The following is a 20,263-nucleotide window of genomic DNA, read 5'->3' as shown; positions in this document are numbered from 1 at the left end:
CCTGACCTTTTTTTTTTTTTCTTTTAACACTTTGCTAAATGTTAATAAAGCACTCGTGTGATTACACAAAGCAGAGAGGGAAAGTAAAGATTGTGTTTGCGCAAAAAAAATAAAGAAATAAAATAAAATAAAATTAAAAAAAAATCAAACATCCAATGTGAAATCTGTTCTGAGATCAGTCTGCTTCTTGTGTTGCGTCTCCACACAGTGTTCCCTGGCTGCCTTGGTTGTGCCATCGACGGCTGAAGATACAGGGCTAGCATCGTGCTGCGTTGGGAAGTGAGCGTCGCCTTTTTTTTGTTTTTTTTCCCGTTAGCGTCAATAGCTTAGGTGCTAACGTTGGGGAGCTAGCGGGAGAAGCTCAGTTGTTTTGGACCTGAGGTTGATTGGCTTTGAGGCTGCGCAGAGCCCGTCGCGCCGCCGCCGACTTGGCGATCCGGTAGCTGCGGCCGACTCCTTTGAACTTGCCCTTGCCGACGACCTCCACCGTCACCCGGACCTTGCCGTCGTACGTTCTCTCTGCGGGGCTGCAGGGGGAGCATGGGTTACAGTACACAGTCTCTGATAGGCGATTCAATTAGGGATGCACCGATCAGGGGATTTGGGGCTGATTTTGATTACTAATTTTGCACCACTGCGATCGGCTGTTCACTGCGATCACCGAGTGAAACGTTTTTGCTAGACTTTTTTTTTATCAACAATGGCATGTCATGCAAAAGTGCACTTTAACTTTCTTATGGCCGTATGAGTTAATGTGTGTTTGATGAAAAAGGTTTTCATGCTGTGTTTCTAATCATATACGCTATGAAATTCATGACACCACGTCAGAAATTAATATGCAAGCTGTCAATTTGATGAAAATAGTACATGAATACCATAATCAAACAGGTATGGTTTCTCTCTGTGATTAAAAACAGCGAGGCCACTGAAAGAACGGCTTCTCTAGTAAGAAATAAAAACCCTGTATTCAATCAACATCTATCAGCTGATTATAGTCAGTGGCCCGTTGATCGGTGCATCACTAGATTCAACTAGTTTAAATCAACACAATGACCAATTGAGAAAAACAGAATATCAAAATCTGACTATTACAAATGTTAAATGTAACAATAAATAATAAAATTTGATCCCCTACCTGAACTTGGCAGTTTCTGGTTCCATCTCTAGCAGCTCCCTCACAGGAGAGCGGGGCACATTCGCAGAGAATTTCTCTGTATGGGCATAGCGGAGGGAGTAATGAAATAAAAAAAACAAGCAAAAAAAACCTGCATAATATACCTCCTCAACTCTCCCATCACATGTCATCACAACTGGCAAATATAAAGAATGTTTGCAATCACTTAAGTTCCCTGCGTGAACCGCTACACAATCATGACACAAACATGAAAATAAATCAGTTTCCTTTCGCTCCTCCTCACCTATAAGTGGCCTCATCATTGGATAATACACTTGCCACACCGTCTCCAATGACATCCTGCTGTCCATGTAAATTGCTCCGGCGAGCGACTCGAAGATATCCCCCATGGCCTTGGGGACCTCGATGTCCTCCTCCTTCTCCTCGTCTTCTTCGGAGCGCCGCAGCTGAGAAGAAAATCACACAAAGCTGGGATGTTATACCATCATAACACACTCCATCTCAAGTGTATTGAATATGCATACTTGGCTTGTAAAATGTCAAATGTGAGACTAGACGCCTAGACATTTTCAATTGATCATCCACTGACACAGCACCTAACTATAAATGTACACATAACCGTTCAAAACATGCTACGTTACCAGCTTTATAATGTTATCATTACTCTTATTAAATCAATACTGAGTAGTTGAGTGGTACCACATTACCGGAGCCATTTCTTTCAGCTGATTTTTTTTGGGGGAATATGTTTTTCCTCTTTGTGTATCCCATGTTGTCCCTAAGGCATAAAAGTACCTCTCCAGCAGAAGAGATTTGGTGCCAAGATAGCCATTTCCAGGCAAATTAAATCCAACTGCATTTTCCCTTCAATACTCAAATCATTGGAATATGAAACAGATTCATAGAAACTGACAGCCTGTGCTTTTCAGACAGGACATTTTTGAATGTTAACTATTATTTAAGAAAAAAAAAAAAAAAGACTAAAATAGTAAAGATTAGGTTTCTTCCTGCGAGGCTTTGTTGGTCAATGCCGATCGAGCCGCAGCAGCGTCGGAAGAGAACGGGACCCACCTCGGAGTCCATGCCTTGCATCTCGTTCTTCTCCAGCTGGAACTGCACAAAGTCATCGATGACGTGGAAAAGCTCGGGCGAGATGGCCTTGAAGTACTTGTGGTAGTCGTACTTGACGGCCAGAGAGGCGAAGATGGTGTTGTTGACGAGTGCCGAGCGCAGGTCGGTCAGCACGCCGGGAGAGTGCTGCCGCGGGTCTTCATAAAGGTGCTTCGTTATGAGGTAGTCTAGAATTGCATCACCAAGGAACTCCAGCCGCTGGTAACAATCTAAGAGAGAAATAACGCGAGAGAAAAGGATTGACAGTCAGATATAAAAGTAGATTGACAGTAGGGATGAGATGATATATTGAAATTCAATATAACGCAATACAAAAATGTGACAATACGTATCGTGGGTCAGAAAAATGAATGGTGATATTAGCTCCATTTTATTCTGCTGTAGTAATCACAAATGAGATGCATGACCATCACAATTTAACAAGCTCTCCATCCAAATTATATTATTTGCACTTTGTAATGACATTTTTAAATTGTTGTTTACATTCTAGCAGTTTCTTATTGTAATTGCTAATCTAAAAATTAGCAATGCTGAAAAATCATTACAATTTTATATTATGGATATACTGGATATCGGAAGAGATTGAGAACAGAACCACACATCACTCCTCCTCTTTATTTTTATTTACATAGCATGTCAAACAATAACTAATACATAACCAGTGCGCCCACATTTAATCACCAAGTGGCACAGGTAAAATTTTGGTCGCATTTGTGATCGTACTGTAACACTTCTGTACACATGTATGTGTGGTCCTGTTCTAGACAGATTCTTTTAGAAAAAATCTCAATCTTTTCATAATGCACAAATCTCAGTCTTTCTGTCTCAGTATATTCTACTGCTACTGATACTACTGCTGCTATTTTACACATCCTGTTCATGCTGACTTTTTTCACAGTTTCATTCGCATGTTCGAGTGTTGGAACTGTTGGTTGTGTATGTTTATATAACCCCCTTTGCTCTATTCTTATTTATATCATATTATTCTTCTAGATCATATTATTCTTATTTATATCATATTATTCTTCTTTCTACTATTTCCTGCTGCAACAGTCCAATTCAGTACAGCTCCACCTGATCTAATCAAATTATTTGATGTGGCGGTGACAATTCAAAACATAATAAAAAGGGAAAAGAAACTGACACACCAGCCAGTTTAGGCAATTAAGTCACATTAAAGAGGCTGAAATACTTTAATTAATTAATGCCTTAGTCGCCAAAGTTGTCGTGAGAATTTAACCACCGAAACTAATCAAGTTTTGAACATAGATGGAAATGAGAATGCCGTGAGGTTCAGATACCCCAGTGTTGTCGGGGGGGAAGGTCTCACCTGTAATGGTATTGTAATGGTAGGAAGCGTGAGTGAAGGCCTGCAGGAGGTAAGCCTTGTTCTGGAAAGTGTAGTTGATCTTCCTCTCAAAGTTCTCGAAGCCGGAGATGAGGTGGTTGAGAGTTCGCGCTGCGTCTGGATGGTCCAGCATGCAGCGGGGCGGGATCTTCAGCCAGCCGTAGCGGAGGTCGAGGGTCGTGGCCTGTGGACTCACCACTGTCAGGTCCGTCAGGGTCCTTCTCTCCACCGGTAACACCTGTTTTAATGACCATATCCAAAGTATAAGGAACTGGCATAAGTAAATCAATTGAATAACCTCTTAAAAAGCCGTTGTGTGCAAAAAGTAGCCAAGAGACTTTGGATGCTAAATCTGACAGAACTGACTGTGTTTACTAGTGTGGATTTAAGTTCAACTCACACCCAATAGTGGATTTTCAGTGTGTTTGTTAACATGTTAGTGCAAGTTATTTCAGTTTACTACAGCAAATTCTGCATTGTTCACATTTAATGTGCCTAATAAAGAGGAATACAGAAATTAAAATCAGCTTTGTCTCATTTTGTCACTTAATTCATATCAATAATGGACATAATCACATATCTAAAAACTAAACAGAGGCACTGTATAGTTTGTATCAATTCACTGCCAACTGTTCGTCAAGTCAGATCTTGACCCATAGTATTGCACACCACTGTTGTAAAGAGCTGTTATTGGAGCATTTGTGGCCTTTCTGTTAGCATGAACAAGTCTGTGAATTGTATCGGAAGGTGCTTATACTATTGAAATTAAATTGTATCCTAAGGTGACTTATAGTATTCATATTGAATCGTATCGTGATTTGTATTATCGATACTGAATCGTATCGTATCAATATTGAATCATATGGTATGGTGACCCATAGTATTGGTATGAGTGTATGGTATGGTGACCCATAGTCTTGTATGAGTGTATGGTATGGTGACCCATAGTACTGATACTTGTATGAGGAGTAAGCAGTGCAGGAACTGCTAACCTTGAGGCCCAGAGAGCAGAGGAACATCTGGGCAGCTCTCTCTCCACAGCTGGTCAGGTAGCAGCCCAGCAGGGCCTCCACACAGTCGGCGATGCTCTTGTCGGCGATGCACTGCTCGGTGTGCAGGTCGTAGGAGATGGACTGCTTGCCGAGCTCGGCGCCGCAGTTCTCCTCCGACGGGTTCCAGAAGCCCACCACGAAGTCGTCCTCCTCGCCGGCCTTGCTGGGGTCCAGGTAGCACATGGCGTCCCACGAGCTGTAGTCGAACTCCTCGGCCGAGGGCCCGCCGGGTGGCGCCTCCGGGGTGTAGTGGGCCGCGGGGTGGTGGGCGGGCTTCTTGGGGGCCTTCCATTCATAAGGCGACTCCGGGGCGGGGGAGGAGCCGGAGACCGGGGTAGGGGAGGGGGGGAAGGTGCCGAGGGATATCTTCTTGCAGAAGGCGCCAGAGCCCATCAGCATGTTGTCGATGAACTTGATGTGCTCCTGGTAGTACTCTAGGTCGTCCTCCATGTTGACCTCATCTTTCGGCTCGTCCTTCAGCATCAGCTCCCCGTCGTCATCCCCATCCTCGCCTTCCTCCTCCTCATCCTCCTCATAGTCCTCTCCCGATCGCCCATTGGCTAAGAGCTCCTCTTTGGCCTGAGTGAAGAGGAGGAGGGGACGGGAATGGTGAGAGAGATGAGCAATCAAAGGAATGAGAGGTAGTTGGGGTAAGTTTGGGTTTAATGTATGTGATGGAAGACAAAGGAGGAGCTTCTGTGGCCAGGTGCCAGGTTTCTCCTACTATTATTAACATGCATATTAAAACATCTTATTTGAATAGAGAAATAAAGAAATATTTCACACACAGCCCTCCAGCCTGTGGGAAACACTGTACACAACCTGAAATGTATTAATGTGTGTTGATCAAAATAAGCCTTCCTGTTGAAGGGCCTCCAAGACAAGTTGAGTCTGATGTGGTCAAGAGGCTGAGCAGGATTTGAGGAGATTACAGGGTTTCAGATTGACTCGCAGTACTAGGTCTGCTAAACAGGCCTTTGGGATGTGTAAGGAGATGTTGCCTAGCCAACTCCATGACTCATAGACATGTTATTCTTTTATTGTGGTGAGGAGAGTTCAATCGTGTTATAGCTGTAGTAAAAATACAGAGATTGTGAATCCATTACTTGCTCGTTTGTAGAAATACTGAACTTGCCAATACCCTTGCCATAAATGACAGTAAAACAATAATTACGCAGTCGTTTATAGCCTCCTGCTGACTCTTTCAAGATGTCTTCAATAGATACTACATATATAACTTGGAACAAGACCGATAGAAGAGAACTCATCCAAAGTAAGTGTACTGCATGATAATTTTAAATTGTAACACTATTTAACAAAAAAACACTAGCTTTTCTTCTCACAAGAAAGTGTTATGGGCCCAAAACCAAAAATTTTAATCAAAATACTTCAGGTAATTAAGGTTGTGATGTGTGGGGTGTGTGTCTGCCATGCTGATAAGAGTCTGTTATAGTCCTACTGTGAATGGCAAACACAGAGTAAAGGCAGGACAGCAAGGTGGAACCCCGCCCTCTAGTGGCTTGGCAACATCATGACACACACATAACAAGATCTGGGCATGCACACACACACACGGGAGAGAAAGAGAGTTGGACAGGATGTGCACAATGAATTGAGGAGGCAAAAGGAGAGCCGCTGACCTCATCTGAATCCCATTTGTCTGTGCTGCTCTTGTCCTGGTTGACCACGTAGCCGGGGGGCAGCCAGTTGACCGGCGGGTCGAAGATGGACACCACCATCCTGCTGGGGAGCCCCTTCTTCTTCCCCAGGCGGTACAGGTTACAGTTGCTCACCTGGACAAGAGAGGATGAGTCGAGGCCGGCGCACATGATCACCAGGCAAAATGGCTTCGCACTGACTGAGCCGCTGTTCTCCTAAATGCCTGGTTCTTGCTTTCTGTGTGGTCAGATGTGCGTGAGGTAGGGAAAATTCAGCTCTTCCGCGGCGTTTCAAATTTCACGTGGTGCGCGACAACGCACGCAACTCCCAACTCCTAACACGGCTAGTTGTTTTGGTCACAATTACATCATTTTGACTCTGGGTGAAACAAGACTGAGCCTTAAGAAGGGAGCTCAGAGGCAGTGCTACCTTTGGCATTGTGCACTGATACAAATTTCCACTGAGTTGCTACACTGAAACTTACATTTATTTGAACTTACACTAGGTTTGCAGCAATGTTCCCTATAAGCCAGTGGTGTCCAGTCCTGTACCATTAGAGAGTCTGCAGGTTGTTATTCCAACCAAACACTACAGCAGCTCATTTCACTGATTAATTCCTCCTCTCTGGTTGAAGGTGAGTTAATCAGTGAAATCAGCTGCTGTAGCGTTTGGTTGGAATGAAAACCTACACATTCGTCCATGGTACAGGACTGGACACCACTGCCTTAGGGGCTATTAGTATGCAGCTGATCTTTCAAAGCGCTTCCAATTAGATTACAGTATTGTGTGACGTATGCACTGATGTACAAAGATGGAGGAGATGTGTGTACAACATCAAAACGTTTCCACAATCCGTCTTCTGTGACCAATACTAAGAGCAAATGGCAAGGCTTTCTGATGAAAGCTCAGGTAAATTGTACAAATGTTTATATAATCCGCAAGTGGTGGCGATTTGGTATAACCGGATGTTTTCTATCCCTCACCTTGCTACCTGTAAACCATACAATAGTGATTCAAGCTATAGCCAGTGCATCAAAGCTTTTACATTTGCTGTTCTAAACACCTCCGGTGCACAGGAAGTGATGCATTTTCCGGTTTGTTTGGAATAAACAGAAGAAGTACTGGGTAGTTAGCATGAGCAGCGATAGCAACCATGGCTGAACAGACAAAGAAAAAAAGAGCGCCACCTAAAGAAACTCAAATTTCATCAACAGAAAATTTAAGGAGAAACAAACAGAGGAAGAAGCTGTCAGTCCAGTGATGTTTTTTTAAGCTAATTTTGTGCTTGGTGTACTTGACACAGTGGGTATAAAAACCATAAATTAACTATGTAAAGTTGTTTTTGATTACTGTTTTGTGTATTTTATGAAACTACAGTAGTTATAGAAGCCTTGCCTTAACACAAGTAAGTCTAATAGCTGTCTCACCTTCTTGCTGCGCATGTAGGAGAGCCGGCCTTCATGGGCGTCAGGGTAGGTGCAGAACAGGTATGTGGTGATGGCATGCTTAAGGAAGGAGTCACCCAGCATCTCCAGCCGCTCCAGGTTGAAGCCATCGCTGGCATTGGATAGGGTCAAGGCCTGCAGAATGAGGCCCGGGTTGGGCCCCAGGCTCTTGGGGGAGTCCCCCGCCTCGGCGCCGGGCTGTCGATCGCCCGCCGGGTCAGGGGAAGGTGCTGTGGGAGCGTCGGGACCCATGGCTGCCAGGCTGCAGACTGAGGTAGCTTTATTCACGTGGTCTGAGGTCCTCCCTGGTGTACATTCATGACTAGGCTGGGGAGGGCTTGAGTTGGGCTTCTTGATGCTGGGAGAGGGCTGCACAGGAACTGAGGTAGTGGTTTGTATTGATTCGGGGCTCTCCGGCCGAGGTGAGCCGGGCCGGGAGCGTTGGCAATTGTCGCGTTGGTGAAGGTGCTCTTCTTGGTGGCCGTTGTCGTCGCAGTCGGCGACTAGGGCAGTGCCGTTAGTTAGGTTCCTGGTGCAGGCGGCGTCTCCGGGCCGAAGGGCCGCGTGGGGCCCCTGTTCAGACGGGGAGGAGTGGTGGCTGCGGGGTGGCGTGAGGGCATCGGGTTCGGGGGATACAGTCGCTTGGTGTTTACAGTGACCCTCGCCATCCTCGGTGCACGACTCGGGACAGGAGATGAAAGTTTTGCTGTCAATGGACCTCTTCCACCCAAAGTCCAGGTTTGGATACCTGTGAGACACAAAGAGAACCATGGCAAACATCCAAAAACAAGTAGTGTAGAAATGCCTCTTGGGGAGAGTTCAAACTTTTCCACCTTTTTACCATGGCTTATTCGCATGGTCTTCAAGAGCCAAACTCAGAACAGTCATGGTTTATTATTTAGTAGTGAATTGTGTAACCGTTTACTGATAATACTGGTTTAGTGAAACCTAGGATTAGAAACCTACAAAGCCTAACCTAGAAACCTAGGATTAGATAACAGTGGTTTAGTGAAACCTAGGATTAGAATAATCATTCTTACATATTCGCTAAATGCGATAATCTCTAATGAATTAATTTATGATGAAAATAAACCACCGCACTAGATGAACTCGAGGTGCTTTGGCTTGTGCTGTGTATTTTATTGGGACCTGAAGTCGGGGGGGAGGGTCTGGGCTCCCACTCCGGCGTCGCCGGCCGTCTGGGCTCTCAGCTCCTCAGCGGTCAGGAGGCAGTGGAGGCGGTAGAGGATGCTGGGTAGACACACAGCTTTCCTCCACAGGGAGGCAGGGATGGGGTGGATGGCACACAGCTCTGGAACCAGGATCTGAAGAACACCACAGGGTAATAATAGCAGGAGTGTTGAATCAAAGCTGAAAACATGTTATTTGGTCTCAACAGGAGATGAACAGATTCATCTAAAGGATAAAAAAAAGGCAACAGTAAACATGCCGTCCAAGTGAATGATGTAGTCCCCCTCATGGCCAATCAGTCATAAGTATTCATTTCATTCATTCGTTTTCTCTACCAGCTTCTCTACCAGCTTAGGCCCTTTCAGGGTAACAGGGGCCTGGAGCCTATCCCAGCATGCACTGGGTAGAAGGCAGTTTCCAATCCACCTGACTTGCAAGAAGAAACCCAGGAGAAAACAGGGGAGAACATGCAAACTCCACACAGAAAGGACAAGGAATCAAACCTGCGACCTTCTTGCTGTGAGGTAACAGTGCTAACCACTGAGACACTTGGTAAGAAATATGTCACTTTGTTTGACAAAAAGGTGATGTAGCTAATATTGTAATTTCTGAGGTGGAATTCACACCTTTTGCACAGATACACTGATATCAGCTTTGTACCAGCATCATGTTTAGTATGAGGTAAACCCAGGAGTTGTTGACAGTTAATCAGCTACTTGACCTGCATGTCTAATGGAAGCAGCTGTTACCTGTTTGTTCTGCAGACTCTCCCACTTGGCCTTCCTCTTCTCTGCACTGCTGAGTGGCAGGGCTTTGCCCTTCTGGTTCAGGTGCCGAGGCGTTAACAGGTTCAGTCTGCACGTACAAGAAAAAAAGAGCCCCAACTTAACCCCTGTCCAAAAAGCAATATACAATACTAAGTACAGACATTACTTTGCGACTTAATGACTCATTGTGCTTTAAATTTGGTGCTGTTCATATTATAAGATACCAAGTTTGTGGTTGATTTAAACTTCTTTGAAAAACAGGTATGAGAATGTGTTTATTTGCAAAAGATTTTCAATTTTCAAATTTAGGAGGAAAAAAAACCCAATCAAAATCCACTAAGGTTAAACTTATATATTTCTTTGCCGATGTTGGACTTTTATTAAATATTGGATATTGGCCAGTCATATTGTCCACCTCTGATATGATGGAAGTTCCTCCCTGACCACAGCTACATAAAGTCTATAAAACCTGCATTGACATTTTATTTCCTTTTCATAATGTAATTTTCCATGTAATTGTTCAATAATTTTTCATTTAAAGGGCTAATGCATCCCAGAGGTTCCACTACCATTGAACAGGTAGGAATGGGGTCACCCTGTCTTAAAGAGCTGCTAACTTGCCTAAAAGTTTCATTAGTTTGGGTTTCAATGGAGTTTTAGTGCTCCATTGTGTAAATGCTGTTTAAAAAAAATTTCCACCCTGGCAAGCATAACATTCTGGGGGAAACACTGAATACTTGTCATTTTTGGGAATAAAAAAAAGTTAACTTTAATGATATTGAATATTAGCACAAAATATCAGCTAGCTAGCTTTGCTCACACGCTAGTTTTAACGCAAAAATATTGGTATCAGCCTTCAAAAACCTGCATCAGTTGAACCCTAAAATCCACTTCCGAATTGACTAACGCGAGTTGACCGCACTACTAGATACATTTAGTAAATTACCAGCAACTTCATAGAGCTACATAAGATTGTCATGATCTCCATGGTTCTGACCTAGAGGAGGTGTGGTCTACGTCCAGGAGCGGCTGGTTCAGGTTGGACAAGTCCAGGTTGTACTTGGTTTTGTAGTATTCAGCAAATGTCTCGTATTCTGGCGAGGGGAACTTGCTGAGCGGCGTGAGGTCTGTGTAGACGTCGGCCACGTAGAATCGATGAGGCTGGTCGAAGTTACGATACCTGGAAAAAAACATACCCAGTGGAAGTCAGGACGGCAGTTGGCAGTTAGAAATGACATGCATTACACAGAATTTGATGTGGAGACCCTCAGGCTAAAGTGGAACACTGCCAACATGTTTTATTGTGCATTTACAATTGCTTGTGGAAGCATTTGGCTAGCTAGTCAAATGCTACTAGCTAAGATTCATTTCAAGTTCCCTGGTTTCCTGATAAGGTCAGTTGTTTCATTTTACAACATTAGATTGTTTGATTTAGGTTTTGCAAATAATTTATTAGAAAAAAAATGTCATTGGGCCTAATCCTTTGTTGAGGACATAGTGTTAGCATAAGTGTATGTTAGCTGCAACATTAGTTGTTATAGTGAATTACTATTGGTGACTTGATTTTATTTTTCACCATTATATCTTCAGGTTACTTTTCCCAACTTGAAAATGTGGTAACTATTATTTTGTGTAAAAACTCCAGCAACACTTGTATACTAGTATATAGAACAACTTTATTGTTAGACCAACGCGTTTCGGCTTGTGGCCTTCATCAGGGTCATCCAACTATTATTTTGTGCACTTTTGTTTGTAAGTGTTCAGCTTGGTTACCATCAGTTGCTAGTGTGGCTGTCTTGGCTTTGTAGTAATCTAGACGGTTTGTTAGCCTAGATATTCATTATCTAGGTCTGGCTAATTTTCACTTGTTTTAATATAATTACATTTATAATATACACGTGACTGCAACGTTTTATACAATTTATATATAACAGAAATGGTTCTTAAAACATCTCGTAGAGACCCATTTCTCAATACCAAGTTAACTCCAGTATTGGCATATTGTGCAATACTACCTTGGAATGATGACAGCATCCTGGTAGTCCTCCAGCTTGAAGGTGAAGGGGTTCTGCTTGGTGTACTGAGTGGTAGGAATGCCAGTGCGGGCCTCAGACTTCTCAATGTCCTCCATGAACTTAAAGTCCAAATCTAGTGTGTTGGAATCCCCAACTGAAAGAGGCAATTAATTAACATGAAATGGAAAATTTCACAAAAAACTTTGCCCTAAAATTTACACATTTTTAAAAGTTCTTTGATGACATACGGCTTCAGGAAAAGACTACTAAAATTCAGTCCCTGGACATCAGTAAATTTCATTGCCTGAGATGGTTGAAAGTCATGTTCATGTACCTATAGGAAACAACTCTGTTTTTTTGTATTTCAAGATACTTAGTAAAAAGGGTGGGAAAATTACCATAACCTTTTCTTTCCCGCAATAGACCAAGAAAATGAGCATGGAAAATGTGGTGGCAACATTTTTTGGATTAGCCACAATACATTTATTAGGCAAGCACAAGTCACATGCGTCTCCAGTGTTGTAAAGCTCAGCCTCAAAACTTCGGCGTGATTCTCCTCACCAACATTCAGAGGTAGAACGCAGTAAGCTGAGTCGGCCAGCGTGGGCTTGAACTCCAGTGCAGGTTTCTCCAGGCGGAGGATATGGGAGAAGATGTACTGGTGCAGGCGAGTGATGAGGTCTAGCTGGGCGGCGGTGAGCACGAAGCCCGACTTCTGCAGCTCAATGGAGATGGTCACCTCACCTGAGCGAGTGTACACCGGGAAGTGGGGGATCTGGAGAGGAGAAAAGCAAAGACTTGCGGTTTTTAGTCCAAGGAAATGGAGATTTAATTAAATCTCTAATTAAACCATAAGTTTGTTGGAACAGAGAACACTTAACATAACATAACCAGCTGACATACTCGAGGTATCGGTTTGGCAGTCAGGATGCCGAAGCACCTGGTGGTGTCCTCTGGCGGGTAGAGCTTCCTCCTGCGGAAGTTGAGTTCATCAGGGAGAGGTGTGGTGAGGACCATCCCAATCACGTATAGGTAGTAGGACTGCTCCGGTACAGCGTAACTGTCCCGTAGACACTCTGGTATCTGGACATGACAGACAGTGGAAAAAAAGAAACAAAAAGAGACAAGACTTTTGAACACGTCAAAAAGCAATGTATAAACGCTCAGAAGTGGATTCATGGATTGTGGATTCATGGTTTCCATAAAATCGGTGTCCAAAAAGCCAGTCTGACACACTCATTGGAGATCCTTCAGTATTTGTCTCAGTCATATGACAGCTATATATCACTTCTTTCAAATTTTTTCTAATTTAATTCTAAACAATCTTTTCTAAATTAATTTTTGGTTTCATATTTGAGTTGCCCCTCCACTAAACTCTGGCTATATTGGAGGAGAATAGAGAAGTTTGGCAGGACAGCTCCCTTACGGCTTTAGGATAGCACTGCCTCCTCTTGGTGGAGCCGGGCCGGCCAGGGACGCTGGTCTCCTCCTCATCATGAAGGTCCAGCTCCTCCTCATACTTCACCGTCTCCTTCCCCACCGGCATCAGGTGGTCATCCAGCTCACCTAGGAAGGAAGGAAGTACAAAGAACATGGATGGAAGGAAGGAAGGAAGGAAGGAAGAAGATACACAAGAGCGATGTCAGGGAAAAGTTATATAGAGGTCGAAAATGAATGTTCCTATTTTGAAGGCACATCTTGTTATATTCTCAATTCAGGTTTTTACCTATTTTGTGAAGTTTCTCACAACATACTAGTGCAACTGCTTTCTCTGCCAGCCTGGCACAACTCATTATAGGACCCTGTAAAGACAGAAACACATTAACACAAGGACCTGAATTAGTTGCAATCTGATGGTCCATTAATAATAAACTGCAGTGAGGCTGGAATTAAAAGGGGGAGGACAAAATAAACCAAACACCACATGAAAAAGAACTAACTTTGAACTACCTGTATCACAATTTTTAAGTTTGAATTGAATGGCTTTTAATATCTTTTAAATACCTCTTTTTAGTGGCATTACCTAAACACTTAAAACGGTGACATACACTTTTTTTGGCTTTCATCCTCACCTTAACAGGAACTCGAAGTGGGGAGTTGATAGGCAGGTAGAGTGTGGACTGGTAGCGTCCGTCTTGTGTCTCCGCAGTCTTACACTTGGGTGCCAAGTGGGTGAATGGGTCACTGGGCAGCCGAGCACAGTACCTGGAACCAGAGTAAAAAAAAAGACATTAAGCAAAACAGCTGGTTATCAGTATAATACCAAGTCTACTAGGAGTTTCTTAATAAAGAGGAATCATTTTGCACATACACACAAAAAATCTCTTGGCAACTTCTTGAACAATGGCTTCTGATTTTCAATGATATTAGAGATATTACACTGTTACAGGGTTAGTGAATTTGAATACGAAAAATACACCATCAAACAAAATGAGCCCAGAAATGCAAGATACATCGCCAATAGCTTTTTTTAAAAACAGTGTTTAAGTGTTTTAGAGTGTTTTTTTCCTTTCCGAATTCAAGATTCAGGACTTAGTCAAATCTCAATTGTAAGAGATTCATTGGAGAAATCTAACTGTACAGACTGGAACCAGGCAGGATACCTGTTAATGTGTCCAATGGCTGTGTTGATGGTGACCCGGGGTCCTCCGTCCTCAGATCTAAGCACATAGGGTGGGAGGATGTTGTCGTCGTCCAGCACCTGTTCCACCTCAAACTCGCTCACCTCTGCTGACTTGGAGCACTTATTCCTTAGGATCTGGTCAAAATAAAAATGCAGGATAATCACAACTAGTTCTATCTTCCCCACTTTCCAGTATCCAGACAATCTCTAATCTTTAACCATTTGATTAATTTCATGAGATCAGTTAATCAATTCAACCAAATCAAACGGGACAAAGAGAAAATATTACCTTCTCTATGGCCTTGTAAGTCGTGAGATCCTCCTCAAAGGCTTTGGTCCTCTCGCTGTCAGCCAACATGATGTAGTTGGAGACAGGTGCCCGGGCTCTGCCTTTGGACTGGACATAGGACCTGTATTCTGTGGGCAGGTCGAAGCGCACCACTAGGTTACACTTTGGAATATCCACGCCTTCCTCCACAATACTGGTGGCGATGAGCAGGTTGGTTTCATGAGCCCGGAATTTGCGGAGAACCTGTGAGAGGAAGAGGGGGGTTTTGTTTAATGTGGACAGATGACTCTTATGGAGTGATGATAACAAAACATCTCATAAAGAAATACCTGGGTGTCTAGTATGATATTCACAGGGGTTCTACATCATTTCATTTTCAAAAATCCATATTTTCCCAGGCCTTAATTTCTTTTGATTTAAAGATTTTTGTTGGTGTTCAGTATGATTTATTCTGATAGTAATCTTGTCACTACTAACTATGCATACATATCACTCTATAAATTAAGATTATTCTTCACAGCAACCAATAAGTATATGTGAGATGGCTGGATACTGAGTGTTTGTGATACATGACCATTCAAGCAAATGTCCGTAAAAATAAGAGGCCCGTGTCTGTACCTCTTCTTGTTTCCTGAACTCCACCTCCATCTGCTTGTTTCGCGGCTGGTTCTTGCCAATGCTGTGGCCTGTAATGAAGTTGCTGCTGATGTAAGCTAGCTCTTGGTCCTGCTTCCCTGCCTCTTTGATTAGACTGAGGAAGAAACCCGAGAGACACAGAGAGTCATGGATAACATGCTGGGAAAATTTCACCATCAAGCTAATCTAATGAGACAACTAGTGACCCAAATGCAGAGACATTTCAGGGTGATACTTTGTCTTCCCTGATGTCATCCTTCATTCGCCATTCCAAGACTAGGTGAAAGACAAGTTAGGATTATATTTGACTATAAGCTAGCACATATGAAGTCCATTCATATAGTGTAATAAGCCTGTAATAAACTAGTAATAAACTATGTAATGTAGTTGTAGTTCACCAACATGCTTTCATTGCTTGATAGCAGCAAATCTTTTTTTGTAAACTGTAATGACCATAATTCATTGCACCTATGACACAGTGCATGTCAAGTCCTCCCTCCCCCAAGAACCTAGATGAGATGAAACTAAGCTTAAATAACACATGAATTATGTGTATATCTAAATATTGGATGTTCAAAAGGATCTCAAAGTTGTACTTATAATCTGCCTAGGGGCTTTTATAATTTACTACATATGAGACAAAAAATGCTCACAGGGCCACATTTAAGCAGCAGGAGCCATGTAATGAAGTACCATAAATACAGAGCATGGGTGTTTTGTGCCATGTCTAGTATACATAGTATAGTATACCTCACACCCCAAAGGAGAAACAGCCATGAAGAAGACATAGCCCTACCGATTGAGGACGACAGCCGTGTAACGCCTCTCCACAAAGATGATCCCGCAGAGAATGTTAGTGAACGGCGAGGGAAAGTTGGCTTCCGGCTTCTCTTTGGCCTCCACCTCCTCGTCCTCGTCTTCGTCCTCGGAGTCGCTCCAGGACACGTAGTTGTCCTGGTTGCGGTTGTTGTACCACTCCACGCTCTCAAACTGCTGCCGCTCGAAGGGCTTGTACTCGTGCAGGATCTCCAGCAGCCGGAGGACCTTGGGTGTGACGAACTTGAGGTCCAGTGAGGCGGGCGAGAAGTGCTCCTCGCAGAGGGCGTGCACCTTGCGCAGGATGGTGTCGGTGAAGAGCAGGAACTTGCGGTTGAGCTCCTCCTGCTCGTGCTTGATGTACTTCTGGAGCTCGCGCACCATGATGCCCGCCACCTTGTCGGCACACCAGGGCCCCAGCACCAGCAGCACTGCCCGGCAGTCACTCAGGACCTACACAGGACAGAGAGGGCTAGTTTGAACTAGTTGTTCTAAGGGTGTGCTCACATCTTTCCACTTTTTTGTAGAAAACGTGCTGCGATACGCACTTTGTTTCCATAACCACCAGCTGCCACAGCACACAGTACTTATGTCCAAATGTCAAACACTTAGTAGTGGGGATGCAGATCCGATATCCAATACTAGAATCGGAGCTGATCCGGGTGTATTTTGAGGTATTGGCATCGGCTACAGGTTGTTCGATCTACTTCCGATCCATTTATAAATGTATTTATTTAACCTGAATTTAAGCCAGTACTAAGTCCATAAACTAGAACTATGCTTTCTAGCCAATCCTGACCTGTTTGGATATGAAGGTGGGATCGCGGTCTTCTCTGGCCACAGATATGTTGCAGTCATTCAAGAAGTGGAGAGCTTCGTCCAGCTCAGCCTGCAGACGGGAGGAGAGGCCACTCTTGTCCAGGTAGGGGCCACAGTCTAGCACCACTTCTCTGGGCTGAGAGGCATATCTGCAATGGGTGGACATACACAGGTTACACTTCAGCATACGGCCAAGTTACCATTCAAACTAGCATTACTGCCTTCAACATATTGCTGTCATCCATTTGGATTTGTTTGCATCTTAAGTCAAAACACGACCCATCCAAAACCTTGAACCTTCAATCATGCATACTCTTGGCCCTCCATGGCACATGGTTGCCTATCCCTGGTATAGGTGATATAGTATAGTGGCTTGCACTACCTGTCGAGGACCACAAGGTCAGTGGCAGTCTCGGCGTTGCTCCTCAGGATTTGCTCCAGGTTCTGGATCTTCTGCTCCAGTTCTGACGGGTCACACTTTCCATTTAGAATGGAGGCAGTGAGACCCAGAATCCGAGGACCGCACGGACAACCCTCAAACAGCTGAACAGACAGAAAATGCATCACTTAGGCTGAGTCTTGTATGAGAGACAGTTTCCCCATTATACCCCAGCAAACTGAAACCAAGTGACTAATTTCCCCTCTTAAGCAGTCTGTCCAGTGTTTTTGGCTTTGGACTGACCATATGGAATTAAGCTTGGCTAATGGGAAGTTGGCAGTGATTCCCTCATTTCCCTCATTTAATTGCAACTAAGTCGATTAACTGTGCATTCACACTGTGAGCAACTTGGTTAATGAGTCTCTCTATTCTGACCGATTGTGGGTGGTGTGAGAGGCTCTCATTTTATCTATGTAATCATCTCCAGCTACAAAGTTTTGAACCGGCAAATAATGTATTTTTTGCTGCTTTGGTATTGCCTCTCATAACATTGCATAGTTTTTATGAGTTAACATTGCTAGTATCACTAGGCTTTAAAGAATTTATTCTGAATTGGACAAAATAAAGTTGTCATGCATCAGAAAACCATAGCATTAATCAAATAATAAACAGAACATTTACTTCAGAGCTTACTATCAACCCCAATGATGGATGCAACGGTTCTCCAAGTATGATTTTTGCAATGTTTATTACTGATTATTACTGTTTATTACAAATAACAGTTGTAGAGAACTGGGAAACTTTTAATGGCTATAATCAACTTCTCCATTTTGCACTTGACAGGTAGAACTATTATTCATGGAAAATTTTCCTGGTCGCTCAGCTCAATAAGGAAATTAATGGACTTCTGGTTGTTGTTGATCGTGCCGCTCGCAGTGTGAATGCACGGTAAAACCCACGGTAACTCAAAAACACATCCAGGTTTAAATCCCATTCACATCGATACGCTGCAGTCCTGACTTCATGGAGAAAAACCACAAAGAAGCTGCCCCAGTGAAGTTCAATCAAAGGCATTTCATGTAAAGGGGCAATTCTAATTTTCAAGATAACGGATATAATGGCTACTTATCCATCAGTACTCATCTTTCATGCAGCAGAGGGGTATGCAGCCTTTCAGCAGGCAGGTGACAGGGGCATTAAGGACTGTAATCTCACCTTCATTATCTCCCGGTAGGGGTGGTCTGTGATGGCCAGATGACACTCATCAAACACCACCAGGTTGATTTTAGACAACGGCAAGACTCCATTCCTCAGAACATGCAGGAATATGTGGCAAGTCATGACCAGCACCTGTATGATGGAAAACAGAATGAGGAAGGAGGGGAAAGTAGGAATATTATTGTCGACAAAGATTACAGTTTGATTCAATCCAACCGTGGAATGGGACCCTTGATGAAGGTGCAAATAACACATGGGGCTATTTCATTTTATATCAGGTTTTTGGGAAAGTATCTCCATGTGCTGAGAGGCAAGCATGGAACTAGCGCTAAGCTAGTTTTCACTTATCAAAACAGAGCAAATATTTTAGATGTCAACGAGAATGATCAGCACACCTGATTCTCGATCATCTCTCGACTCCACTGTTGGTCCGTCCATGCTGAGGTCTCCTCTAAGCTGGTGTACTCTCCCACCTGGAGGTCAGAGTGAGTCCTGACTGCAGCTGCTTGCTGAACCACAGACGAAGCTGGACAAAGATACAGTAAACCTTAGTCCAAGGCAGACATTGGTCTCTGCTCAAACGCGCAATCGCTTGCAAGATCCAAAGATGCATTTGAAGTTTGAATAAACAAATACTCAAGAATGTCATACATGCCAACTACCAATGTGGGGTGGAATGTGAGAATGAACACTGCCATTTTGAATATTACTCTGATAAAAGGAGGGGGATCTGGACACTTAGTTCCCAAGTATTAACACACTTATTCATAAACACATGGAAAACTCCAAACTATTGCAGGCATTGTGTACAGACACCAAGCTCCTAGTGCAGATACCTGTATTGACCAGAAAAACAGTCCTCTTCGCATTTTCTTGGAAGTCTCCACGGATTTGGTGGGAGAGCTCTTTTGTTAGGAGTACTGCAATAAAGGTCTTCCCTGAGCCAGTATTCAAGCAGACAATAGTATTGTGTTCAAGAGCTGCTTCAAGAAGTTCTACCTGTAAAGGCAGATTCAGTGTTACTGACAAGGCACTCATACATATACCATATACATACATAGTAGATGCCTGAAACAAATGCATGCCCTCGTCCTTGCCTGATATTTCCTAGGTGTGTAGATGTTATCGTGGATGGCCTCCTGCTGCCATGGCAGACCGAAGAAAGGCCCCATGGGTGAAGAGGCGGGGGTGACAAGCTGTAGGCCTGCCATGCTTCAAAAAGGGGGCGGAGGTGGGGGGGCTGGGCTCCTCCAGTCGTCCACCTTATCTCATTTCATCCTCCTCCTTCTCTTTTTAAAGTTCACTGGCGGGGGGAGACGAGGATACTGTGTTACTGTGCTTCATACTGCAACTCACATTAGTCAGTTAAAGTGGTTCGCACTTTGCCACACTCTGTGTTCAGAAAGGTGGCAAGCGCATCACCGTACCCAGGGTCGGGAACAGAGACCCAGTTCTAAATTTCTTAGAAAAAACAGACTGATTTAAATAAAATGCAAGCTGTTGCAGCAGTCTTTGGGCATAGTTGCAAGGGAAAAGAAGTTTCAGTTTCAGCAGACAGGATGTTTGCCCACAAACCGATCCTTTGTGCTGTATAACATCCACCAAACCAGATCCTTCCTCAGCAGGAACAAGATCTAGTCTTCTCCCATCTGGATTCATCTAACTCCCCCCTGGCTTGCACATTATTGTCTTCAGCCCTGCAACTCATCCAGAGTGCTTGAGCCCACCTGATCTTCATCC

General features: G+C 43.7%; 1 protein-coding gene across 1 annotated transcript; it reads right to left on the bottom strand.

Annotated features, from left to right (window-relative positions):
- Positions 1–254: 254 nt before the first annotated feature.
- dicer1 (dicer 1, ribonuclease type III) lies at positions 255–19,734 on the bottom strand. Its single transcript, XM_071917393.2, has 27 exons — positions 19,621–19,734; positions 19,360–19,522; positions 18,919–19,049; positions 18,521–18,655; positions 17,309–17,469; positions 16,907–17,075; positions 16,088–16,560; positions 15,274–15,406; positions 14,656–14,898; positions 14,347–14,501; positions 13,816–13,948; positions 13,470–13,545; positions 13,170–13,309; positions 12,647–12,826; positions 12,305–12,518; positions 11,744–11,897; positions 10,726–10,908; positions 9,711–9,816; positions 8,920–9,095; positions 7,753–8,518; positions 6,307–6,459; positions 4,607–5,245; positions 3,597–3,852; positions 2,207–2,475; positions 1,419–1,581; positions 1,136–1,211; positions 255–527 (listed from the first exon to the last, which is right to left on the bottom strand). Exons 1-27 carry the CDS (start codon positions 19,732–19,734, stop codon positions 362–364), a joined length of 5,727 nt encoding a protein of 1,908 aa, XP_071773494.1. The 3' UTR covers positions 255–361.
- Between the last annotated feature and the right edge of the window lie 529 nt (positions 19,735–20,263).

Source organism: Centroberyx gerrardi, chromosome 17, assembly GCF_048128805.1.
Source record: "Centroberyx gerrardi isolate f3 chromosome 17, fCenGer3.hap1.cur.20231027, whole genome shotgun sequence".
NCBI classification, from domain to species: Eukaryota; Metazoa; Chordata; class Actinopteri; order Beryciformes; family Berycidae; genus Centroberyx; species Centroberyx gerrardi.
Note: the sequence above shows the minus strand (reverse complement) of the source record. Positions and strands in the feature narration are given on the sequence as shown.